Source organism: Cavia porcellus, unplaced genomic scaffold (genome assembly GCF_034190915.1).
Source record: "Cavia porcellus strain 051 isolate PalLab524CR breed Dunkin Hartley unplaced genomic scaffold, mCavPor4.1 scaffold_5, whole genome shotgun sequence".
Taxonomy (NCBI): domain Eukaryota; kingdom Metazoa; phylum Chordata; class Mammalia; order Rodentia; family Caviidae; genus Cavia; species Cavia porcellus.
The window spans coordinates 81,168,001-81,194,744 of record NW_026947488.1 but is presented as its reverse complement, the minus strand read 5'-3'; the positions used below and the strand labels follow the sequence as shown (position 1 = coordinate 81,194,744).

Sequence of the window (26,744 nt, the reverse complement as noted above, 5' to 3'; positions counted from 1 at the left end):
AGCTAGTAAGTGAAAACCATTTAGAATAACCCTTGGCAGATAGTAAGCAAGACCTACGGTTAGCTATTGTTATTTACTTTTTAGGGGCTACAATACTAAGATAATATATCCCTTAAAGACACCACTCACTGCATGTGCTGTTACAACATATTCTACTTTGTCTTTTAAAGGTAATATTTTCACAAAAGAAACCTAACAGTATGCTTGTACAGTTCATCACTATGGTAATCATTATTATTATTTAAGATCATTAAAATTACTGAACTAAAAAATTTAGATTCTTGGCACTAAGCACATTTCAGCCATATGCTGCTGAACTGGACAGCGTGGAAATAGAACACTGTAAAATGTTTCATGAGAAAGAGTTCCAGCAGAGTGAAACCTCCTGCCCCTTTCTACTCCCAGTCCCTCTCAGGGGAAGTCATTATTTCAAGTTTCTGGGATAGTCTTTTATGGCGCGCGTGCGGGTGTGCGCATACACACACACCCCATCTATTTTCACACGAATGTTACATAATTTGCACCATTCTGCACCATCTTTGTCTCTTAAAATACATTAACTGTATTGATTCGCCTAAAGTTAGCACCATGTATATATATATTTTTTTTTTCGGTGCCGGGGACTGAACTCACAACCTCACGTTTGCCAAGCAGGCACTTATGCCGCTGAGCTAAATCCACGGCCTTAACTCCATATATTTAATCAGTTAGCAATTCAAGACTCAAAACGTGATATAGGCTTATAGAGCAACCCTGAAAACAATAAAGCACAATGCAAATACAGACACAAGGAATGAGCACATGGTTACATTTCGGAGCAGGTGGAGGAAATGAAGTACTTGAGTCTCCTTTCTGGGGCCGCAGTGGCGGGAACCACGGTAGTGCCCAGTTCTGAGCTCCCACACCCGCTCTGCCGAGGACTGCCGCGCGCGGGTGAGTGGGGAGCCGGCGCCGCGCAGAGTCGCGGACCAGCGGCCGCCCCAGCAGCGCGCCCCCTACCGCCCGCCTGGGACGCGGCGCGCGCTCGCGGGAAGACGCCAACATGGCGGGGCGGCCCGGGGGCTCCGCGTCGCAGTCCACCGTGCGGGACCGGGCGGCTCCCAATGTGGTGACGCGGGTCTCGCAGTGGGCGGACGATCACTTGCGCCTCGTCCAGGTGGGACGGGGGCCGAGAGGGACCCCTCCTGAGAGGCGGCGGCGGGGGCTGGGAGATGTCGCGCGGGGCGCGGGGCGGCGGGCCGAGGCGCTTCCCACAGCCGCGCGGAGCTCGAGGCTCGGCGGTGCGGTGGCCGAGAGCCGTGGGGACGGCCGCGCGGGGCCGGGGAGAGGCCCGAGGCCTTGGCTTCAGGGGTCCAGAGGCGGGGCCGCCGGTTCGAGCAGGAGGGACACGTGGTCCCAGCGTGCTGGCGACATGGAGTTGCCAGTGGGGTGGCGGCGGCGACGGCTGCTGATGGAGAGGGGTTGGAGGGAATGATTGGAAAACACCAGAGAGCTTTGAGAACGTGGAGGTGTGAGCTTGAAGATGACCGTTAATTAGGCTTCCAAGCAGAATAGAGAGAAGCTGTTTGAGACAGCTGGACAGATGCATAAATGCATAGTCTGGTGTTGAAGGGAAGTCAGAGCTGGACGCCTCATTTGGGGAGTCAGTGGCACAAACCATTAAGTCATGTTTAAAGCTCGGGACTTGAGCGGCCTCTCGGAGCAAGTGAGAAAAGTCACGGAAGAAGCCCTGGAACCGAGACCTATGAGCTTCTGACTTGGGGGAGTGAAAAGGAGCTGACCAGAGAACCCTAAAAGCTGAGTGTCCAAGAAGCCAAGTGAGAGTATGGCTTTGAGGGGAACGATTGGCTTTTAAAATTCCTCTGAGAAGTTGAGTAAGTTGAGCGTTGCAGCTCTGCAGCCAAGCAACACGGGTTCAAGGCCATGAGTGTTTACGCTTATCTTAGTAGCCCCACTCCTTGGAGTAGTACCTGCCCCTTAGAAAGTGCCAGATAAATATGTGTAGCGCGAGTGAATGGTAAACCTATAAACGTGTACATGTTCGTTGATCTGGCCTTTTTTCTTTCAATTCAGAAGTGGATGCCTGGGTTATTTGAAATTAAAAATTGCTATGCTGGCCATGGTGGCTCACACCTGTAAGCTCAGCATTTGGGAGGCTGAGGCAGGAGGATTGTTGCGAATTCGAGACCAGCCTGGGCTACAAAGTGAGCTCAAGGCCTGCCCGACCTGCATAGACCCTGTATAAAAAAAAAAAAGAAAGAAAGAAAAAAAAGAAATTAAAAATTGCTCTAAGATCTGGAGGTGTAGCTCAGTGGTAGTGTGCTTAGTCTGTACATGTGCCCGAGTTCAGTCTCCAGCCCCTTACCTCCAAAAAAATGCATAGAAAAACTGTGGGAGGGAGCATTGTCTATTTAGTATATGCAGATGTTATTTGAAATAACCACAGAACCCAAAGACTGTACCTAAGTGTCTGTTTTCAAACTCGTGTTTATTGATGGTGTTTTTAATGTGTTGGTGTTATTCTTAACTTTTCATTTAAGTCCTTATTCTTAAAGAAAGCAGTTTTAAAATATCGCTGTTTTCCCCATGCATTCACCCATATACATTTGCCAAGGTGCTTTAAGCCCTTAGTTTAAAGAAATCAATTTTAGAATATCACTGGCTTCTCCCCACTCATTCAGCCACATATATTGTCAAGGTGCTATATTTTAGCATTGTAGTATTACAGTTTTCTATCAAACTCTTGAATTTGCAACGTGGATGCGGGCACTGTTCAGGGAGTATTAGACCATTTGTGCATTCAAGAAGCTCATAGGTTGAAATAATATAATCAAATTACTGTGCATGCCAAACTGGGCAAGACCAAAAGAAGAGTAATGAGTATGTGGACGAAGTTTTGGGAAGAAGTGAGTCGTGATTTGAATGGTATCTCTTATTTATACTGTTAAAGATAGGGAAGAGAATCTCCCCCACTTCTAATTAATACTTCACCATCGTGAATGATAGTTACTGATAATAAACCATTAAATCTGTTTCTGTAGAACATCAGCACTGGGATGGCCATCGCTGGAATAATGTTATTTCTAAGAAGTGTTCGACTGGTGAGTTAAAAATGAAAAAGGCAATATGCAGTTCATTTATTCTAAAAAGATAGTTTTAAACTCAAGCAGTGTATCATTTTGTTATTCAAATGCAAAGCTTTTAAATAATATTTTAGAATAATATATTTTGAGATCTTGGCTTTAAAGTAACATCCACAGAAAATAATTACACAGGATGTATTTCCATAATCACTTTTTCATATTTAAAAATTAATGTGAAAAGGATTTAGCTTGTTAGAATGTTGTAATAATTAAATTTGCATTTCAGATATTGTGGAGTACCTCAAAAATGCCTTTTTATGGTGCTTTTAGATTGGGGTCATAGTTTAATTATGTCCCTTGACCCTGGGTTTATGCCTCAATTAATGGTGTTTTTTTTTGCTTCTTTCAATAATGTTTTAATAATAGAGGTACATTTTCACTTGTAAGACTTCTTGTAAGTCAAGAATTACAAGTGTTTTATTTTTCAGTTTTTTTATAGTGGTAAAGCACATATACCATAAAATTCACCATTTTAATCATTTGTAAGTGTACACAAAGGTCAGCAGTGTTAGATGTATTTCTCCTGTCCTTTCATGTCAGCATCCTCCATCTCTGGAACGCCATTGGTCTCTAAGGACTGAAACTGTACCTATTACACAGTAACTCCGTTTTCCTTCTCAGCTCCTGCCAGCCATTATCCCTTTTTCTGTATGATTTTGACTACTCTAGGTACTGGCTTATAAGTAGAGTCATATTTGTAAGTAATAGTATTATTTAAAATTCATTTCATAATTTCTTTTTTTCTTTTCCTCAAAGCTGTCCTTGTTTCTCTTTTTTTTCTTGTGTAACACATGGGATTGAACCCCAGACCTTTGCAGTGTTGGGATTCTCAGTTCTCTAGGAGACTAAAGCAGGAGGATTACAAGTTTGAGTCCAACCTGAGCAATTAGTGACTATCTCAAGATTAAAAAAATAGAAAAGAGATGAGAATGTAGCTTGGCATGAAGTCAGAAGTCATGCATTATAACCAACTGTGTATCTCATTAGTGTTTTATTTTTGTTTGTTTGGTTTTGGTACCAGGAATTAAACTCAGGACCTTGTGCTTCTTAGGCATACACTTGTGCCATTGAGCTATATGCCCTGGCCCTTTTCTATCTTAATGTAGAATATTATTTTCACTTTTCATCATGATACTGATATTCTTGAAAATCCAAGCTAGATGTCTTGAAGAGTATCTCATAATTTAGAATTGTCTATTTTCTTATTAAATTCATATAAACATTTTGGCTAAGAAGATGATATGGTATGTATCCTACTTAATTGTATTAAGATTCATGATGTCAATATGTCTTTTTTTTTTTAAACATTGGTGTTTATTATTGGCCATTAGATTTCTTTTCTTTTTTTTTTTTTGTTTTTTTTTCCTTTTTATCGTTACCGGGGATTGAACTCATGACTGCCTGCTTGCAAGGTAGGCACCTATGCCGCTGAGCTAAATCCCCAGCCCCAATATGTCTTATAATACTATCACACCTAAGAAAATTAACAATGATCACTTAGTATCATCCAAGACTCATTCCATATCCAGATTTTCTTGATTGTCACAGTGATGTCTTTAAATGGGTGATCTGTTCAAATCAGAGTTCCAGTGGTATGTATATTTGTTATATTTTTTACATGTCATTTATTCTTTTTTTTTTTGTCTTTTTCCCTTTTATCGGTACCAGGGATCGAACTCACGACTGCCTGCTTGCAAGGCAGGCGCTTATGCCGCTGAGCTAAATCCCCAGCCCTTTGTTTTGTTTTTTACAAAGTTTACTTGAAAATATAAAAGTGAAAGGTGAGGGAGAAACTGGCTCTACAGAGTGAGCTTGGACTGAGTAAAAAAAGAAAAAGTAAGATAAAAGTACACCCTGGAGGATGGAGGGCATGATATTGTGAGGAAACTCACAATAGTCTACGTTATTATTATTTTTTTAACATGTTCAGTTCAGCTTTATGCCTTAGGAAGTTAGGTACTAATTTATCCTTCTGCTATGTGAAATTTTTAACTATGATTATGAGTGACGTTTGTTGTACTGTTAATATAGAAGAAGTATACGTAAAGTATTGAGTAAACCACCTAAGTGTTACAAATTGAAGCAAATTCCTAATATTGACCCTTTCTTAAAAATTTTTCTTTTTTTCTTGTAAAAGATTACAAGGAAAGTGGGAAAAAATCTTACTGGTTGAGGATCTAATTTAATTTGTCTCAATTTGGTTTAGATCTTAGGTTTTATATAAATAGTAGCTTAAAATAGCAAAGTAATGAATAATGACTTTCTTCTATTGTTTTGTGAATGACTTCTAACTGTACCTAAAAACATTTTAGATTAAATAATATGAAAGTACTAATACAGGGGCTGGGGATTTAGCTCAGCGGCATAAGCGCCTGCCTTGCAAGCAGGCAGTTGTGAGTTCGATCCCTGGTACCGATAAAAAGGAAAAAGACAAAAAAAAAAAAAAAAAGTTCTAATACAAAATAACCAAATTAAAATTTTTCAATGACTTTTTTCTTATTTTGATTTTTGTTTTTATGTTTTGCAGTGCTAGCTAATAATAGAATTCAGGACCTAAGCACTACCACTGAGCTGCTTCCCCAGCCCAGTTATATCTTGTTAATATTTAGTTAACAATGTCATTTTTAATTCTAAATGAAAATAATGGCACAGGTTTATGTTTTTCTCCTTATAAATCTATAGACATCAAAATTTACAAGATCTGCAGATATTCCAGCAGAATTTATAAGAAAAAATGTTAAATTACGTGGTCGATTACACCGGATAACTGAGAATGGTTTCGAAATTGAACATATTCCTATTACTTTACCCATTATATCTTCATGGAGAAGTAAGTAAGATGCAAAAATAGTAAGACTGTTACTGTTATTATTGTTATATTCAATAACTTATTTATAAAATTGCAACAAATGGCATTTTAAATCCCTCCTTTGTCTGTGAGAGAAAGTCTGAATCCTTGCATACAAGGAACTGTTTAGTTTGGCTCCAGGGTTTCTTTCTTCCTTTCTGTCTCTTTTTAAATTCATCTAGTCAGTCTTTCCTTTCATGCATTCAATTGTTCATCACACAAATGTTGATTATCCTTTTTTTTTATATCCCTTTGCGATGAGGTCTTGCTATGTAAATCCTGTCCAAGCTGGCCTTGAACTCACCATTCTCCTGGCTCAGTCTCCTGAACCCTGGAACTATAGATGCATGCCACCATGCCAGAGTACAACTACCTGTTACAGTCCGTGTCTCAGTGATGGCGAACCTTTTAAAGCTTTCATTGTTATGAGCAGCCTGGTGTGGCGTGCTTGTCATGATTCACCTCTACTAGTAGGACTAAACTAATCTGTAGTGTTGAGTAGACAGATAAGTAAAATCTTGGTGGAGATAGAAAACAAGTGAAAAATTGCTCTAAGGCCTTTGAAGAAAATAGCAGTGCCCTGAAATAGAGAATTACTGGGGAATTTAGACAAGAGGAGGCAAATATGAGGTGTGATCAAATATACTGTGAATATTTAGGTTTATTATTATTGTTATATTAAAAGCCACATTGCTATTGATTCCCCTCAAAATTCTTCCCCTCATTTCGAACATGCACATCCTATTGTTCTTGCTGGTTTTTTTTTTTTTTTTTTTAGTCCTGGGGATTGAACTCACAACCTTGGCTTGTGCCACTGAGCTAAATCCCCAGCCCTGTTGTTGCCACTTTTTGAAGAAGTTCTGGAAGTCCTCTTATTCGTGTCTTTGTGAAGTGTGAAAAACGTGGTGAGTGCTTCTGCCAACTGTCATTTAATAGAAAGGCAGACTTATAAAAATAGTGTAGTGTGCTCCCGTCCACCTTATTCACCAGATCTGACACTGTAGAACTTACAGCTTTTTTGGAGAGTCAGAATGACCATGAAAGGTACGCGTTTTGAATCGATTCAGGACATTGAGGAAGGTACAACACTACACTAAAAAGACACTCATGAAAGAGGACTTCCGAAACTGCCTCAGAAAGTGGCAGGAGCAATGTGATAAGTATGTTTGATGCAAGAGGGAGTGCTTTGAGGGGAATTAATGGCAACATGTCTTTTATAGTAATAAATTAAAAAAATTAAATGACTCGTGTCTTTTCATGGTGCCCTATCCTGTGCCATAGGATGTATTTTTTCCTCCCTTTTTCCTGCTTTTACTCAGGTCACACTCATTTTTCAAAACCTGTATTATCCATTTATACAAAATGTAAAACTTGCCACCATTTAAAAACAGTACTGTTGATAATCAGTATTCACCACATTTTTTAAATCACATCCCCTAGAGAGTAGTCAGAGACGACCTTAGTAAGGAGTTACTACTCATTTGCAGTCCCAAAGAATTAGAACTAGATAGAAAGAACAGGTAGAAACAATACTTGTGAGCCTGCATTCACGAGGCTTGAGACAGAGGGACCTTTTGAGCCAGGGATTTAAAGGCTAGCCTGTGCAGTGAGGCAAGGCCCTATCTCCTAAAAGCAAATAAATAAATCAAATGAAATTCTGTCATTAAAGTTAAATTGTTTAAAATTTTATCAGGGTTTTGGGGAAAGAGACCTTCATACTATAATTATTGTGAATATAAATTGATAATCTTGTGTAGGAGTCATTTCACAAGATTTTTTAAAAGTAGTTTTTATTGTTTTATTGTGTATAAGAAAATAGTGTTATTTTTTATAAAAAGCAGTAATGATAGAATAATAAATTTTTGACAGAGGATATCCTCAATAAGTTAATACCTTCATTTAGGTGAAAAAGCAATTTCTATAGTTCTAGTACTAGTAACCTGTTACGAAACTATATGTATGTGTGGGAACAATTCTAGAAGGTTGAAAAAAGAAGGTTAAGTTGGTTAAATCTCTTTTCCTGTTCCAGAGATACGGGCTTTTGAAATTTCTCCCTCTGTTATATGTTTATATTGTTCTAAGAGAAATCTAGGCTATAGAAATAAATGAGGCCAGGTACGGTGCTGCATGCCTATAGTCCAGTACTCTGGGAGGCTGAGGTGGGAGGTTCACAAATTCAGCCCAGCCCGGGTAACCTACTAATGTAATGAAACCCTGCTCAAAATTAAAAAAAAAGAATAGGGATGCAGTAGCTCACTGGTGTGGCGTTCAATTCCCAGTATTGCTGCTGCCACCCAGAAAAGGAAGAAAAAGACAGCAGTAGACTTATGTTTAGAGAAGGAATATTTATCAGCAAGCATCCTGTGTTGGAGATTCTGGGGTGGTGGGGAAACAAATGGCTTTGGAATTTGCTTTTGCAACATGCTCATAAAGCTGACCTCTTGTCTGCCTGACCTTTTTAGAGGAACCATATGGTGTTTTGCTGGTTAAACTGGCTGGGGTAGAGCTCACTGAAAGTGGGAAGATATGGTTACAAAAAGAGCTCAAAGTTTCCCAACAAGTATGGTTCCAACTTCTTGGAAAGGAGAATTCAACACTCTTTTGCTACATTTTAGTGAATAAGGTGAGTAATGTGAAGAATTAACTAAATAATCTTTTTTCTTGTTTTACAACCCTTGTTTGAAGATGATATAATCTTTTATTTTTACATTTACATACAGTAATTAGAGCTTTAAATATAGGATGCTGAAGTTTTTATTTTTTTTTAAACTACTGCTAATAATGATTGTCAAGAACCAGGTGCTTTGTATATAAATTTTGTTACAAAATTTTAGTCATATATCTAATGTATGTTTACTGTAGAAGTTTGTGAAAAAGGAAAAGTCTTCTAGGTACTTATGACAGGGCATTGCTAATTGAAGGAATCTCTTTATACGTTTATATATGTGCAGGTGTAGTACATCATACTTGTTAGTAGAAACCACTCATGGAGTGAGGCTTGGCACCTGGAAACTATGAAGACAAGGGTGTTTTCTCTAGGTACAGTACTGGTCGGCCTGGCCTAGTGTGCTGTTGTGTCAAACAGTTCAAATTCAGCAACTGCAAAATTAGACAATAACTTTATATGATGTCTTAGGAGTTGCAATTCAAGACACACATGTTCAGATAGCTCTAAATCCAAAAGCAGCAGGGAAATGGTAACTTGTATTGAGCAACCTGTTGAAGGTAGTAAGTATTCTGTTTTAGGAAACTTCCGTTGGAGTTAAGAACAGGTGCTGTGTGCAGGGATTGTGTAACCCACAGAAGATTATAAAAAAAAAGTAAAGCTGGACACAGTGTAATCCCAGAAGTATGGGAAGCTGAGACAGGAGGCTCACAAGTTCAAGGCCAGCCTGGCAAACTCGAATATCTCAAAATAAAAAGGGCTGGGAATGTAGCTCAGTTTTAGAGGGCTATCCTTGGGCTTGATCCTCAGTACCATCAAAAAGAAGGAGGGGAGGAGGCATTCCGTAACCTCTCAATGTGTGCCTGAGTCTGGGCACGTGTCTTAAGGACCTGCCTGAAGTCAGGAGGTGACCAGTCACCTTGCCGCACCACAGCCGGGGTCACATCGTAGTCATGCTGCTGTTACTGCGTCCAGACCCCATTTTGAAGGGCTAATTTCCTGTTGTTTTTATCATAATTTTCTTCTATTTTCATAGTTGATGGAGATTTCATGGTGTGTAAGTCTTGTCAGTTGAGCATTTTAAAGTCCTGTTTCTGCTCAGGGGTCAGTCACCTGAAGAAACTTCCTCTGTGTTGTCACCTACCTGGTCAGTGGCCATGCCGTGTAAGTGGGAGGAAGTCTCACTGTTGCTGCCTCGCTCTCCCAAGTTCCCCATGTGCCTCCCTCCACTTTCTGTGACAAGGTCTTAGTTGTGAAGTTGCCCAAGGGGCCTTAACTTGCTGCTCATTTTGCTGGGATGAGCACCACCATGCCTGGCTGTGACTTCCTTTTTTTAAAATGCAAGCCAGGCATAGCGGTACACACCTATTATCCTAATACTCGGGAACCTGAGTCAGTAGGATCACTGCAAGTTTGAGGCCAGCCTGGGTTACATAGTGAATTCAAGGCCAGACCGAGCTATATAGCGAGACCCTGCCTCAAAAAACAAAAACAGGAAACAAAACCAAAAATGTAATATACGAATTATCTCTGGACTGATTTCTATGTTGAACTATGTATATTTGGGTGATTACTGAAATGGGAATGTACAAAATTGAAATGGTTAAAATACTGTGATAAGACTGAGACCAGTCTTTTTAGTTTTTTTTTTAAAGCCTCTATGTAACAGTGATCTGAAGGAAAAGAAACTCACATTAAAAGTATTAGTATTTTATTTTATTTATTTTCTTTTTTGTCTTTTTGAGACAGGATTTTACTATGTGCTTTAGGCTGGCGTTGAACTCATTTTGTAGCCCAGGCTGGCCTTGCACTTGTAGCAGTCCTTCTGCTTCAGCCTTCCAAGTGCTGGGATTATAGGTGTGCACCACTATGCCCATCATTTTAATTCTTTAAAACTTTGAATCATTAATAGGAGGACTAATGAAATCTATTAACTTTGGGAGGAGTTCAACTGGAAGTTGAACTCAGGACCTCATGCTTTCCAGGCAGGTGCTGTACCACTGAACTAAATCCCTGGCTCAAAGTCTACTAATTTTTGTATGTTGAGATCCTGTTCAACTTTTCAAAGTAAGGATAATCCAAAACTAATTGGCAGAAAGATTAAAATAATTTATCATACTAAGTTGCGCCAAACATCCTCAAACCCTTATAGAAAATATTTGGTTCTCCTTTAAGTTGAAGAGTAACAGTTATCAAAAAAGATGATTATAGCAATGAAGATACTATCTGCTGTGTGCCAGCCACTGAGCTAATTTCTATGCTTACATTTATCTGTTCTCAAAACCAGCCTGTGGAGTTTTATCCGTTCACAGGTGGTGCTGTTAGGAAAGGGAATTGCTTTGACTGGAGGAACCAAGTGGAGAGCCTGCGTTCAAGCCCAGCTCTCGCTGGCGTCCAAGCCCACCTTCAGCGTAGACATCTTTGCCTTATATCACTTCCTAAGTTACCATGCTGTGTGTGCTTACTTGTGAATACTTATTTCTCTTGTTTGAATTCAGTGAATGTATGGCATTGAAATTTTCATTCTGATTTTGGTTTAAGAGAAAGAGCATAAAATTTTAAGAATTGAGATTAAATATGATAAAGCTTTCATATCTGTTACCTTTTATAATTTTGTCATTGTATATCAAAAGTTACCAAATTTAGGAGAACACAGTTTGTTTACTTAAGAATCTTTTTAAAAGATTATTCTGTGCTTTCACATGATCTTAGAGAATGTTTCCTAGTTTAAACCTGGAATCTTCATGTTTTTAGAACTTAGCTGTGAATTATTGGCCTATACTATGAATTAGTGTATGTGGGGTGGGGGGATTCCATTTATCCATTTTCCTTAGGAAGTGAATTGCTCCTGGAGTGAAATTTCCAGATGGTGAAAATTGAAGAGCCAAGACTGTTTTTATGTTACTTGTTTTAAGGGAGGTCTTTTAGAAATATATTTGCCTGCCAGTGCCCTAGACACTAGAATTCTGAACCTGATTTTAACAGTTTATTTTGGGTTGTCTGTGTTTTTGTTTTTTTCTTTTTTTCCTTGTTTACTTTCCTTTGCTGTAGGCTACTACCTTTGTGCCAAAATTGTGTGCTTTGCTATCTCTGTAGACAACTACCAACAAACCAAAAAAGTGCTTTCTATGCATGTTGCTTCTGTGCATCTCTGAGGGTAGAGACCAAAGAGTCTGCACAGAATTCTGTGTCATGAAAGAATCAGTTGGCTCTGAGAAGGCTCTCTTGTAGTAATCACAGTCTTGGACTTAGCTGTAGCTGTTTTAAGCACCCAGGAACCTTTTGACTTTTTTGTGGAGAACTGAAATTTCTAAGTGATTGATTTTAAAATAAATACGATGTTACAGCATAACAACAGTTTTCTTAAATAATTGATTTCTGTGTGTGTTTTGTTTTGGTTTTTGTTTTAAATTCAAGGGTGGATATTTTAACATGAATCTGAATGAAGAAATTTTGCGAAGAGGCCTGGGTAAAACTGTTCTTGTTAAAGGATTGGATTATGATTCCAAAACTTACTGGACAATTCACAGAAAATTACTTAAAGCTGAATTAACAGCCGTAAAAAAAGGAGAAGGAATATGGAAAGAAGAATCTCAAAAAGAAAGTTATTTGGAAAAATTCAAAGAAATATTGAAAAAAGAAAATTTAAAAGCAACTGGATCAGATTTCAACTTGAAAAAAGGAAGTTATGACAGATTCAGAAGAACTTATGAAGCATGGAAAGACAGTATGAGTAACTACTCCTTAATACTGAAATTCAGAGAATTTATTAGTCGCTTACATTTTCGTAGGAAAGGGTGAGATATCCAGGAGGTCTAGAGGTGACTCTTCTCAAAAATAAAACATGGACATGGACATTTTTCAATGAGTCCACAGAAAAATTTCCGGAAATGATAAAGGTTGAATTCTAATGGTATTTAAGCATGAAAAAGATTGTGATTAGTGTAATACCAGAATTCATTTAAAGATGATGCAACATGCTTTTAGGGACAATGAAATATTATAAACAAATTGCCAGAACTGAATTTGGTGGCACATACGTGTAATTAAAGCACTCTGAGAAGAAGAGGCAGGAGCAGCAAAGTTAGATTTCAACTGGGCAATTTAGAGACTTAGTGAGACTCTGTCTCAGAATAATACAAAAAAGGACTGGGTTCAGTCCTCAGTGCTGCCTCACTCCCGCCCCTTACCAGGCTGTATTTATTTAGTATCATTGTTTGGGAAGAAAATCCAACTCTTTGGCGCTGTGTGATACTATTTTGAGCAGCTGTATTTAATTTTTGTTCAAGAATATTTGCTTTCATTATTTATAATAAAGGAATTATTTATATTCTATGTCTGAGGTCAAACTTTTCTCCCAGCTGTTTCAATGCTTGGGATTCGGGGCAGTGCCCCAGGAGGGAACAGAGCTCCTGGTGGTGCAGAAGGGCTAATTTCACCCTGTTGTTGGATGAGAACATCGCCCCGAGACAGAGAAACTGCTAAAGAAATACCTCTGGAAGGAAAGAACCAATGCCATAGTGCTGCCAGTTTGGGAACAGTCCCCTGAGGGGTCCTAGTGGACCGGGCTCCAGCTTGTGTCCCAGAATCCCAGTCCAGGAGATAAGCAGTACTGAGGGTGGAAAAGGAGCTGTCATCAGCACAGCCAACCTGAGAATCGCAGAGAAGGAGGGTGACAAGCTTTTTTTTTATAGAAAAGAACTAAGACAAGGTGTGCATAGCCAGCAGAGTGGGTAACCCTGGTCAGGTTGAGGTCTGGTTGGCCTCTCGGGACTGGGTCTGAGTTCTGCCAGAACTCATCACGTGAGGGGAAAACCTGGCCCCTCCCTTGGGATGCAGCTCTGGTTCTTGTCTTGAGATAACTCGTCTGTGACTTCTGCTTTCCCTAGAGACAGATGTAACTGCAGGTTCAGGACAGCGACTTGAGACTTTTGGATGTTCCTACAAATCCTGGAAACTACATAGTTAAGCTCGTCTCCATATCCTTGTCTTGAAGGAGATGAGACAGATTAGGTAAACTAGATCTAATAAACCTTTACCACAGACAGTGATTAACATGATTGTGTGAAGCTGAGCAGGACCTGACCCAGAGTTTAAGGTGATTAGAGAGGATGCAGATAAGGCAAAGAGGCCAGACTTCGTCCCTCTCTTTGTTACCCCCTGGTCCTCTGCAGGCACAGCCCCTAGGTCCATGTTACTTTAGGACATCTCTCAGTCCCTGAAGTAGCCAGTATTTGAACTTCTACTGAGCTGTAGCCCTAGCCCTCTCTATTTATTTATTTATTTATGGGTTTGTTTGTTTGTTTGTTTGTTTTTGAGACAGGGTCTCACTGTGTATTGCAGGCTGCATTTGAACTCACAGCAGTCCTACCTAAGCCTTCTGAGTGCTGGGATTATAGGTAAGTGCCACCATACCCGGCTTCAGTTTCTTTTTATGAGACTGTAATGTTTTAAGCAAATTTGAGTTGGCTCAAGAATTTGATATGCACATAAACTTGGTGCTCAAATCATTCTGACACTAAACTTTTTGATAAGGCACTAATCCACTAACAATTACAAAATCTATAGAAGTTTTTTTAAAAAATGACTCATTGGTAGGTTTGGTTTCATTTATCTGTAATCATAGCACTTGAGAAGCTGAGGCACAACAGTCACAAGTTTGAGCCTGGTCTAGATAGTTAGGGAAGGTTGGACTGTATAATGAGACCAGGACTCAAAAAAAAAAAAAAATTGTGTTACTAAGGAAAGTCAAACTTACTGGGTTCAGGTAGATGATTCTTGTTAGAGTCCCATAGTATAGGATGAGTTTACTGCTGTTACCTGACTCCTTGTTAAAATAACAGAAGTAGGTATGCTGGTGCACTTATGTAAGCCTAGTACTTGGGAGGCTGAGGCAGGAGGATCACAGTTTGAGGGCAGCCTAGTTTACATAGTTCAAGGCCAGCCTGATCTATATAGCGAGACTCTGTCTTAAACATCAGGACTCTTCAAAGTTTAGAAATTAAACAGTACTAATTTTCAATGAGTTTATAAACATGCAAATTTACAAAATACAAATACACAAAAGTTTTGTATGTGAATATGGTTTTATATTTTTATCTTTCTTTGTGGTAGGAAAGGAAGTTATATCTTACTTTTAATTTCTGAGTTCCAATGCCACAATACCTTCTTTTTTGTTAAAGGGATGTTTTATTGATATTTACAGGGAAGTGAGCAACATACATTTTAAAAACTTATTGGAATATTTTAGATATACATAATACTTGTACATACACATATACCTGTGTTTGATATATCTTGCTTTTTCCCCATTCCTCTTCCCTCCCTTTAAACCCTTTTCCCCTCCTTACTTACAAAAACTTTGTTTCTATTTGTTCCCTAATGCTCTTTTTTTTCTTGTCTTTTCCATCCTTCCCTCCCTGTCCCTTGTTTCCTTCCCATTTCCCAATACCCATTACACATTTTGGTCTTTATTTACACTTTTAGTTTCTCACATCAGAGAAGCAATGAGGTATTTAAACATGTGTCTGATTTATTTCATGTAAGAGTGAGGTTCTAAAGTACACCCATTTAGCTAGAAATGTCTCAAGTTTATCCTTCTTAATGGCTGAGTAGTACTCCATTGTATTTAAAAAACACATCTTCTTTATCAGTTCATCAGTTGATGGACATTTGAGTTGTTTCCAAGATTTAGTTATTATAAACTGTACCGTTATAAACATGGTTGTGCATATATCTTTTGGTATGATGCTTTTAATTTGGGGTGGGGGAGATACCAAAGAGAAATAGCTGGATCAAATGGGACCTCTAATCCTAGGTTTTTGAGGAATTTCCACCCTAATTTCCACAGTGGTTGAACCAGTTTACACTCCGACCAAGACTGGAAAAGAGTTCCTTTTTCCCCACGACTCTCCAGCATTTGTTCATTGATTTCTTGATGATACCTATACTTTCTTTTTTTTTTTTTTCCCTAGATTTTTTTTTGTCTTTTTCTTTTTTATCAGTACCAGGGATTGAACTCACAGCCACACACTTGCAAGGCAGGTGCTTATGCTGCTGAGCTAAATCCCCAGCTCCATACCTATACTTTCTGGGACAAGATAAAATCTCAGTGTTGTTTTAATTTGCATCTGTCAAATGACCTGAGAGATTTTTTTGCCAGTACCTATACCTTTTTAAAAAATCACAATAGTTTTATAGCATAATTTCTAGTCAAGGATTTCAATACCCTTGCCTTATCTTTATAGCTGAGAATTGTTTTTGCTATTCTAGGTCTCTTCTGGTTCCAAATGAATTTTAGGATGTTTTTCTCTGATTCTCTGAGATATGCTATTGGTATTTTAACTGGAATTGCATTAAATCTGTATAAGAATTTTTGTTTGTTTATTTTTGGAGAGAGTGTCTCACTGTATAGTTCACTGGCCTTCCACTCACAGCAATCGTGCTGCTTCAGCCTTATGGGTACCTGCATAACAGGTGTGTGCCACCTCCACCTCACCTGGTGACATTTTTGGAAGTATGGCCATTTTCATTTGTGGGTTCTTCCTACCCAAGAACAAGGAATATCTATTTTCTGATACTTTCTTCAATATCCCTTTTCAGAGCAGTGCAGTTTTCAATGTAAAGATCTTTTCTTCAGTAGGTTGATTTCTAGGTATTTCATCTTTTGGGATTCTATTGTGAAAGGTGGTGTTTCCGTTATTTCTCTCTCAGTGAGTTTATTTGTGTTACATGAATTCTACTGATTTTTGAGTGTTGACTTTGTACCCTACTATACTACTGAATTTGTTTATTAAATCTAAGAGTCTTCTGGTGGGGTTCTGGTGGGGTCTTCTATGTAGAGTATCATATCATCTACAAGTAATGATAATTTACCATTTTCCTTTCTTATCCTTATTCCTTTTGTTCCTTTCTCTTATCTAATTGCTCTGGCTATGTTCCATATATTGAATAAGAGTAGTGTTAGTATCTGTCCTTGTCTTCTTTCTTATTTTAAAGTGAAAGTTTTCAGTTTTTGTCTATTTAATGAGATGTTGGCTGTTGGTTTGCCACAGATGGCTTTTATCAGATTGAGATAAAGACCATCTATTCCAGTTTTCTATAGGGTTTTAATCATGAATGGATGTTGGACTTTGTCAAGTGCTTTTTCTGCACCTGTTGAGATTATCATATGGTTTTTGCCCTTGGTTCTATTAATATGGTGTATTATACTTATTGATTTGTCTATGTTGAACCATCCCTGCATCCCTGGGATGAATCCTAGTTGGTCATAGTGTATAATCTTCTTGATGACTTGCTGTAGTCCTCTTATTGAGGATTTTTGCATCTATGTTCTTGAGGGAAATTGGCCTGTATTTTTTTTTTTGTCTGGGTCTTTCTCTGGTTTTTGTATGAGGATAATGCTTGTTTCCAGGAATAATTTGGGCTATATTGCTCCCCTTTAAGTTTCATTAAAGTGTTTGAGAAGTAGTGTCATTAGGTCTTTTCTAAATTTCTTGTAGAATTCAGCTTTTCTTTGTTGGTACATCTTCAATTTCAATAACTAATACTGGTTTTTTTAGAATTTTTATATCTTCTTCTTTTTTTTTTATTAGTACCGGGGATTGAACTCACGACCACGCGCTTGCAAGGCAGGCGCTTATGCCACTGAGCTAAATCCCCAGCCCTAGAATTTTTATATCTTCTTGATTCAGCTTTGTTAATTCATATGTATCTAGAAACCTGTCCATTCCTTCTGAGTTACTCTTAGAGTACAGGTTCCCAAGTAAGTATTGATGTTATGCCGAATTTCATGCTTTTCATTCCTAATTATGTAGATTTGAATCTTTTCTCCCCTGCCTCTTTTTGGGTAAGGTCAGCTAAGAATTTGTCCATTTTATTTAATCTTCAATGAACCAACTCTTCGATTCATTGATTCTTTGTATTATTAATCTTGATTTATTGATTTTTTGTATTATTAGTCTCCATTGAATTAATTTCTGCTGCCATCTTTGTAATTTCTTCCCTCATAAGAGCTTTGGACTTGACTTGCATGTCTTTTTCTGGAAGGTTGATGTTCAACATTAGATTGTTTATTTGAGTTTGCTCTGTCTTTCTGATATGATAATTCACCACTGTAAGCTTCCTTTATGGAACTGCTTCCATTGAATGTTGTACTGGCATCATTGTTGAACTGTAGAAATCGTCTAATTTGTTCTTTAACTTTATCTGTGACCTAGTGGTTGTTCAGGAGAGTTTTATTTAATTTCTATGTGTTTACACAGTTTTGGTAGTTCCTTTTGCCATTGATTTCCAATTTCATTGCACTACAGTTTGCTAAAATGCATGGGATACTTTGAATTTCTTTATATTTATTTAAGTATGTTTTATGAGCTAGTATATAGTCTGTTTTGGAGAATGTCCTGTGTGCAGCTAAGAAGAATGTATATTCTGATGTTGTGGGATGAGACACTCTGGACATGTACTAGGTCCATGTATTCAAAAGTTTGGTTCAGTCCTGATTTTTCTTTATTGGTTTTTTGTTTTGTTGATCTATTCGTGACAGTGGGGCATTGAGGTTTCCTGTTACAATTGTAGTAGTGCTTATTTGATTTGTCATGTCCATTAATGTTTATTTTATGTAGTTGGGGGTGCTGGTCCTTGGTACATATATTTTTATGACTGTTATCTCTTCTTTTTAGATTGTTCTCTTTTCAAGGCTATAGTGACCCTCTTTATTTCTCCCAATAGTCTTGGCTTGAAATGCACTTTGCAAATAGAATAGCAACCCCTGCTTTTTTCTGGTTTCCTGTTACACAGAGTATTGTTTTCCAATGTTTGATTTTCAGTCTATGAATTTTTAAAAAATTAAATGTGTTTCTTTTATGCAGAATACTTTGGATCTAGTTTATTAATCCCTCTGCCAGTTCACTTCTTTTTATTGGTGAATTGAGACCATTTACATTGATAGTTATAACTGATATGTATTGACTTATCCTTGTCACGTTATTTTCCTATTGTTGTTTTCCTTTTATTCCAACTCTGTTTAATTACTTGCCTTGCCTAGAGGAGTCATTCTTTTGGGATTCATGGAGTTGTAGTCCTCATTACCTCCTCTAAATGTTCCCCAGAACATTCTGGTTTGGTGGTCATGAATTTCTTCATGTGTTCTTTGTCCTACAAGTATCTTATTTCTCATCAATTTTGAAAGATAGCTTTGAGGGGTACATCAGTCTGTTTTGGAGGTTGTTTTCTTTTAGAGCTTGAAATACTTTACTCCAAGCTCTTCTTGACTTGAAGGTTTATGTTGAATAATCACTGCTGTGATTCTGATGGGCTTTCTTTTATAGGTGATTTGTTTCTTTGCTTTAATAGCTTTTAATATTCGGTTCTTGTGTTGAATTTGTGGAATCTTGACTATTACATGCCCTGGTATAGTATAGATTTTTTTTTTTTTAAATCATGGCTAATTGGAGTTCTATAGGCTTCATTTGTTTGTATATCAAAATTATATTTCCATGCTTAGGAAGTTTTCCATGATTACTTCTGTGAACATGTTTTTTATGTCATTTGCAAGTGTCTGCTTTTAGATTGACTCTGATCAATCTTCCATTATTCTTCTTTGTATCATCTAGCACCTGTTGGATTGATTTCTCGTGGCCCCATGCTATTTTTAAGAAATCTTTTTTTTCATGGTTGCTAGTGACATCATGGTCACCAATGTCTTTTCTATGTTGGGCATTCATGGTTTCCGTCATTTTCCTAAGCTCTCTTATTTATCTGTGTCTGCTCTAGAGTCACTAACCATGTCTTTCATTATGATCACCATCTCTGTAGTTATCTGAGAGGTTATTTCTGATTTGATTTTGTTTTAGAGTCTTATTCATTGGCTTAGTTTATTCCACTGTTACCCCTTCAGAGAGTCCAGGTGGGTGGCTTTCAGATCGCTCTATCTCTTTGTCCCCTTGCTTTGTCTTTGGTGAGCTAGAAGTCTGGGGTCTCTTTCTTTTAGTTTAATTCCTGGGTTGATGCTTGTAAATTGCTTGTGGCAGGTAGCTTTATTGCTAGTTTTAGAACCCTTGGGAAATGATTACTTCTTAGAGATGTCTTTGAGGTATAGCTAGCTGGCTTTTGGGTTTTGAGTCTGTTGCAAGATCCTACCTCTTCAATTTATTGGAAATAGGAAGTTGCTGCCTATTTGCCCTGGCACCTGGTTCTTTGTGCTGGCCTAAGTATTGTTTCTAACTCTAAGGCAAGCTTAGTCTTGGTATACCAGAAGAACAACTGATTAGAAAAATTATGCCGCCTTGGCTAAAGTAGTACAGTCAACAGTAACCATAGCATCAAACACAGCCTAGAAAATGTCAAACTGTGATAATCATTAATTTCCCACCTTTAACTATTTGAACTATATTTGTGGCTATCTAACAAAATCTAAAACAAACTAGAAAGTTGCATATAGTAAATATGTCCTCAATGTGGTGATTTTACCTTCAGGGGAGAAAATTTAGAAGGGGTTAGGCTGAAAAATAGAGAAATTAAGAGGAAGAAGCAAGACTGGAGGATGAAGGAAGATTATAGGAGCTTTGGGAAACTGGTGAAGAAGACAGGAGAGAAAAAAGAAACAAGAACAACAGAATAATGACAAGAAAACTAGAAACAATGTTCACACTAAACAAACAAAAAAGAAAACAAATAAGAAAAAAATGTCCACTTCAGGGTGTATTTCTGTTGTAACTGTTAGACAGAACAGGCAGAGAGAGTCTATTACTGTGTTGATTAATCCCAACAAGTCAGCTATAGATTTATCGCAGGTCACTGGATAATCCCAGCAACCCTTTGCCGTTGGGTGGTTTCTGGCCAGGAGGCCAGAACCTGATTTGTTCACGATGTAGCATTCTGTGTGCCTTCTGCTGGCTTGAATCCAGCTGCTTGACCTGATTTGAACTCTGTTCCGCTCACGCTGATACTGGAGCTGCTAACTGGAGCCAGCCTGTAGCTTTGCCGAGTTCTGAGATTAGTTGGCTACTCTCCAAGATGGCTACTGGACAGTAACCTGCTCCTGGTGGATGTCTGAATCTGAATAACTCACCTGTCACTGCTGTCTGCTGCATCCACTGCTCCGTTCCACTAGTGCATTTTTCCATGAAGACCTCTGATCCAGGAGAAAGCACTGCTCACTGCCTCCTTCTGCAATGTGGTCTCTCTCTTCACTCTCCCTCTGGGGTTCAGTTCTTACTTCAGATTCTCACTTGCTGGGTCCTGAGAACCCACATCCCTCCTTCCCTTCCTTATGTTGCTGTATTTGAACATCTGGACACCGAATCTCAGAGAGGCTGTTTCTTTGCCCTTCACCACTCTGCCATCTTCCCAGATATCCAACAGCATCCACTTTAACTAGTTTTGTGATAAGGTCTTTAGCCTTGTTCTTTTCTAGTATGGCTTTATGAATCACAAAACTCAGACCTAGGGCCCTGCCTTCCACAGTGTCAGATTTCATCACTGTAAGTAGCTCAGATGGCTTTTGCCAGCTGTGTTGTGCTGTTGTCTTTCCAGTTAATTCCAGTGAAGATGAGCTGGTACAGGTAGATCTACTTGTGACCCAGTTTTTTTTCCCTTGATAGAGTAGAGAGAGAGAGAGAGAGAGAGAGAGAGAGAGAGAGAGAGAGAGAATGTGATGGGGAATTGAACCCAGAACCTTCACACTGAGCTACATTCTTAATCTTGTTTATGTTGAGACAAACTCTTGCTAAGTTATAGCTGCACAGTTTGTAATAACCAGATTTTGGAAACAACCCAAATGTCCATCAACTGAGGAATGGATAAAAAACATATTTTATATAGTGAAATACCATGTGACCATAAAGAATGATAAACTTGACTTTTGTAGGTAAATGGCTGCAACTAGAAATCATGCTCATAATTGAATAAAATCAGACTTTCATGTGTAAATACCATGTCTCACTAGCCTAAGAAACTAAAAGAGTAAATAAGATCCAAAAGTTACAATAGATACAGTAAAAGAAACTGCTCAAAGGGAAATTATTGTTTGATCAATCTGACGTGCCTGTATCTGGTAACCTGAGCAACTATTTTGAAGATAACAATATGTAATATAACAGCCATTATTTTTTTTTTTGTCTTTTTCCTTTTTATCAGTACTGGGGATCGAGCTCACAACTGTCTGCTTGCAAGGCAGGTGCTTATGCCGCTGAGCTAAACCTCCAGCCCCAACAGCCATTATTAAATTCCTATCATTTATTTTGAAATCCTGTATCACTTTTGGGTTTTTTGTTATTATTGTTTTCATTTGGTTTTTAATTGTTTGTTTCTTGATTTTTGTGTTTTTTTCTTTTTAAATTAAAATTTAAAAAGATCTTGCTAAGTCCAAAATGGGCTTTAATTTTGCATCCTCCTGTATGAGCCTCCCAGAGTACTGGGATTACATGCCACTACCCAGCACACATGGAATCTATTTTGTGGACAAGATGAACAAGAAGAAATATGGAGGAAGGGATTCTAGTCAGTGCAGAGAGCATTTGCTGACCTCTTATTCTCCACTTTAGTAGTGGCAGTATTGACACCATTTTAAAAAAATTGGTGCTGAGAATTAAACCCAGTGCCTTTGCACTGAGCTACATCCCCAGCCCTTTAGAAATATATTTTACTTTGAAAACAAATCTAACCAAGTTGCTAATTTGCAGTGCACCTGCCTCAACCTCCCAGAGAGCTATGATTACAGATGTGTGCCACCATACCTGGTTTTTAGCACCTCTTGGAAGGTCCTGTGGTCTCTGAGTGGAGAAATCCCACTGATCAGCAGCTTTGTTTCTGGGCTCAGAACATCTGCTTTTTGGCTTTATCGTGGTCTGTTTTATAGAACATGTTGTCGGGTGGCCCCCAGGTAAGATGAATTGGATAGGCCGGCTGTGGTGTTACACACCTATAATCCCACACTCGGAGTCTGAGGTAAGAGTGAGACTGTGTCAGAAAACAAAATGAAACAGAACAAAACCAAAAAGATGAACTGGATAATTGCACAGACATTGGGTAGTGGTGTCTGGAGATGATTATAACAGGGCTATTTGCAAAAGTCTCTTTGGGGCTGGGTCTCTGACTAATGTTCATGTGTGTTGCCTTTCTCAAATAGCTTTACTACTTCTTGGTCCTATTGGGCCTCAGTATCTGATACTGTGGCACCTTGGCATACTGAGTATCTTAAGCTGAGGGAAGCTGAGACACCCAAAGAACCGTCTCCTCCCTTTCCTCCCTTGAGGTAGGCTATAAAAAAATTCTCTGACTGGGGCTGGGGATTTAGCTCAGCGGCATAAGCGCCTGCCTTGCAAGCGGGCAGTTGTGAGTTCAATCCCCGGTACTGATAAAAAGGAAAAAGATTAAAAAAAAAAAAATTCTCTGACCTGTTTTCCCTGAAAGCAGACCAAAAGCCCCTCTGTACAGAGTTCTGCCCTGTACCCAGAGGCTAACAGGAATCTGGACAAACAGGCCTTGGTCAGCTTCTCCCTGTTTAGCACTGTCAGATCATAACCTTTCCCCTCCAATTGCACTTCCGTATTCTTGTCCATAGAAGTACATAATTTCCCTGGAGTCTTTGGATTGCCATTTGTAAATGCTCTTGTGTCATATAAACATTAAATTTGTCATGCTTTTCTCCTATTAATCTGTCTTGTTATTATAGGGATCAGCCACAAACCTTGTAATAGGTGAGGAAGAAATACCAGTTTTTCTCCCCTATGCTTTACTATCTTTGCATCAACAGGGCCTGCAGCTACCTTTTCTGCCCCGGTGTTCTTATAGTGTCCATCATCTACACTTCTCCTTGTTGCTTTTTGTGTGTGTGTGTGACAGTATCTTGTAATGCCTAAGCTGTTCTCAAATTCCTGGGCTCAAGCGATTTTCCTGCCTCAGTTTCTTTGAGTATTTAGGATTACCGGTGTATGCCAACACACCAAGTTGACTTCTTTACTTTTTAAAATTTTTTTATTTTTATTTTTAGTGTCCAGAGATCAAATTCATGACCTCAAACTTTCCAGACAGGCACTTATGCTGCTGAGCTAAATCCCTGGCCCTGACCTCTGTACTTTTAAAATATATTTTTAACAAATGAATTTACTATTCTCTTTATTTTTAAAGGATTGGATTTTTTTGCCTTTTACATTTTTTTATTACTATTTCCTTTTGGGGATTTTGGTTTTTCAATCTTTCTTATACATAGAATTAACAACAACAACAGCTTTATCAAAACTAATGGTGAGCAGCACTTGGAAGAAGAAAAAGTACATCATACATGTGATCTTACACTATTTGGCTGCTGAAAGCATCTTCCAGCAACACCCAGAGAGGAAAACAACTAGTCTGCCTTTTTGTTTATTTTCTGGATGCTTCTGTGGGTCCCACTCTGAGGCAAAGTGTCCACGTGTTGTCTTTTCTTGGGTATACTCTGAGAGCTGCTTTGGGGCTCCCTATCATAATTCTCTAGTTTAGAGAGCCTTACTTAATTGCTGTACTCCATTCCAGATGCTGGACCCTAGGGAAGATGGTTGCACTAATCATTCCCTTTTTAGTAGGAGAATAGCAGTCATATTATCAATTCTGCCTTGTTTTGTCATCTGCCATGCTGTCAGTTTGACTCAGCAGAAGCTCATGTATTATTGAACAAAGTGATGGGATGTCAGCTTCTCCTCTTGCTTCACTCTTTATCAAACCTCTTTTTTCTTGTCTCAGGAGTATGAAAGACTGGCGGGCTCAATGGCCTAGTGAATTTCAGAAACAGTATAATCACTATTTGCCATCGGAGTGTGATATATGTCACCCTGTCTTGTAGAAAGAATGAAGTGCTAACGTCAAGTTGTCTTCACTGGGCATGGTGGTGTACTTCTGTAATCCCAGCTACTCTGGAGGCAGGAGGATCACAAGTTTGAACCCAGCCTGGGCAATGAAGTCTTAAAAAAGAAACGACGGGATGTACTCAATGCCGAATGCTGCTGAGGTCAATCTCCAGTATTGGAAAACCAACCAATGAACAAAAGAAAACCTAACCAAAAAACTTCTTCCTCCCTGTGAGTGGGAGAGGGAAGTAAAATGTTGCTGCTCCATAGACATTGTTTCCCTCTTTACCTTACTTTTATAACTCTTATTTCTGGTGCTGGTGAAATAGTCTAAATAATCTTGAGCCATAAGAGGTAGCATGTGCTGAGGCAGGAGCATCATGCATTCCAGGCCAACCTGGGCCATCGAGCAAGCTCAAAGCCAACCTGAGGTAAATAGTGAGACCCTGTTTCAAAACACAAAAGCAAATCAGTTTTCTTTTTCCCACTAGTGGGATGGATTGGGAGTGTGCTGCCTGAAATGCCATCTTCTTTAAATTTTACTTGAAGGGAAAATAAAGCCATGGATCCCATCACTGCTCCTGTTATTTCTACTCTCTCTAGTGATTCCCTGAGTCTGGTAAAAGTCTCAGTCATTGCTTCAGCATACTTGCAAAATGTGCTTTAGGACAATTAAGTGCATCTGAGATATCCAGATAATGCTGTGCCAAAAGTTTTCTTCTCTTCTGAGTTTCTTCAGCATTTTTTGATTCCTCAACAAAGTGAGAATGTATCTTTGAGATATGAGTGTTTCCTCTGGGTCATCTAAGTCCATGTGATGTCAGGAGCCGTGCTGATGAAACCAATGTTTTTCATAAAGAGGCTACTGGTTCAGGACACCAAAAACAATGGCATTTCAAAAAGGTAGGGCTTATATTTAAAAATGCGGGTTCATTATTACTTAACCAATATCAGAAAAGATGGCAGTTTACCAAGAGAGCATCAACTGCTGCTGGGCTAGCTAATGGAGATACTTCCCTGGCTCTGTGGTTGGAGCTTCTCTGATGTGGCTCCTAAGACAGCTGTCTCAATGAAGCAAGTCATAGGGAGAAAACAGTGCAAATTGATGAAAAGAGAAGAAAATGAAAGATTCAAGGTTAAAAATTAGCTATGGCCATCCTCTGGGAGGCTGATGCAGGAAGACTGAGTGTTCAAGCCCAGCCTAGTGGACAATTTAGTGACTTGGTGAGATCCAGAATAAAAATGGTCTGGGGATGTACCTCAGTGTGAATGCCCTGGGTTCACCCTCAGTACAGAAAAAAATGGTTATGAACAGCAGAGATTATTAAAAATAAAAGTGTACAACAAACTGCAAATTATTTGGAAATCTGGGATTGATGGTAAACACCTGTAGTCCCAGGTACTCAGTAGGCTGAGGCAGAAAGATTTAGAATTCTAGGCCAGACTTGGAAAATTACTGAGAACTGGTCTCAGAAAAAAAAAAATACAACTGGGGTTCTAGCTCAAAGGTTCCTGTGTTTAATCCACCAAGGAAAACAAAAACTCTCTACTGAAATATGTATAGATTATTTTTGTTTCCTCCAAAGCAGTATAATATAGCAAGGTTTTGCAAAGCATGTACATTGTATAAGGTATTATAAATAAAGCAGATATGTGCTGAAGAATGTGCTGTGTTAGTCACTTTCTCGTTGCTGGGGCACATGCCCAGTGCCCACAAGTTAAAAGAGGAGAGATTTAACTTAGCTCATAATTTCAGGATTATGGTTGGTACATGGTTGGTAGGTTCCATGGCAGGAATATCATACTAGAAAGACTTAGAATGCAAAACTTCTTAGTTCATGGTGGCTGGGAAGCAGAATCACCAGGGAGGGAACAAAGGCCAGATACAGAATCCAATGTCTTACTTTCATGACTGCTGCCCCAGACACAGCCACGAATGTTCTCCACCAGTCCCTTGGCTGGATGTCAAACAATCAAGTTTGTACTGTCAAGTGTCACCATTTTATATATGGAACTTGAGCCAGGAGTCATGATGCATGTCTGTAATCATAATATGCTAGGAGGCTGGGGCCAGATGATCACAAATTTAAACCCAGCTTGGGCAGTGTACCCACTTACCAAGACCCTGATTCAGAGTGATGGAGGAAGAGGCCAGGAATGCTCCTCAGGGCAGAGGACCTAGGTTCAATCCCTGGTACCCACACACATACAAAACTGAGCAACCACACATTTTGGTGTCCTACAACAAACTCTGTGAGGATACT

The 26,744-nt window shown here is 38.8% G+C and overlaps 1 protein-coding gene and 1 long non-coding RNA gene across 4 annotated transcripts in view; one reads left to right on the top strand and one right to left on the bottom strand.

Annotated features, from left to right (window-relative positions):
- Positions 1–996: 996 nt before the first annotated feature.
- On the top strand, positions 997–24,474 carry CUNH3orf33 (chromosome unknown C3orf33 homolog). Of its 2 annotated transcripts, XM_063249230.1 has the most exons (6): positions 997–1,156; positions 3,042–3,101; positions 5,826–5,973; positions 8,454–8,614; positions 13,980–14,055; positions 24,377–24,474. In XM_063249230.1, exons 1-6 carry the CDS (start codon positions 1,043–1,045, stop codon positions 24,382–24,384), a joined length of 567 nt encoding a protein of 188 aa, XP_063105300.1. In that variant the 5' UTR covers positions 997–1,042; the 3' UTR covers positions 24,385–24,474. The 2 variants fall into 2 exon arrangements, with proteins under 2 accessions (XP_063105300.1, XP_063105299.1); XM_063249229.1 differs by lacking the exons at positions 13,980–14,055; positions 24,377–24,474 and adding an exon at positions 12,074–12,991.
- The window catches only part of LOC106029121 (uncharacterized), a 21,392-nt gene continuing 14,298 nt past the window's right edge, over positions 19,651–26,744 (bottom strand). The window contains exons 2-3 of one of the 2 annotated variants that reach the window (XR_001202784.2): positions 22,393–22,615; positions 19,651–21,250 (exon numbers count right to left, since the gene is read on the bottom strand). This is a non-coding gene — a long non-coding RNA (uncharacterized LOC106029121). The remainder of the gene's footprint in view (positions 21,251–22,392; positions 22,616–26,744) is intronic. The other variant, XR_001202783.2, reaches the window with a different exon arrangement.

Excerpts from the sequence above, each read along its gene's own strand:
- CUNH3orf33 (XM_063249229.1), top strand. The coding sequence starts at position 1,043 with ATGGCGGGGCGGCCCGGGGGCTCCGCGTCGCAGTCCACCGTGCGGGAC. Across the intron at positions 5,974-8,453 it reads CATTATATCTTCATGGAGAA|AGGAACCATATGGTGTTTTG; the intron begins GTAAGTAAGATG and ends TGACCTTTTTAG. Across the intron at positions 8,615-12,073 it reads GCTACATTTTAGTGAATAAG|GGTGGATATTTTAACATGAA; the intron begins GTGAGTAATGTG and ends TTTAAATTCAAG.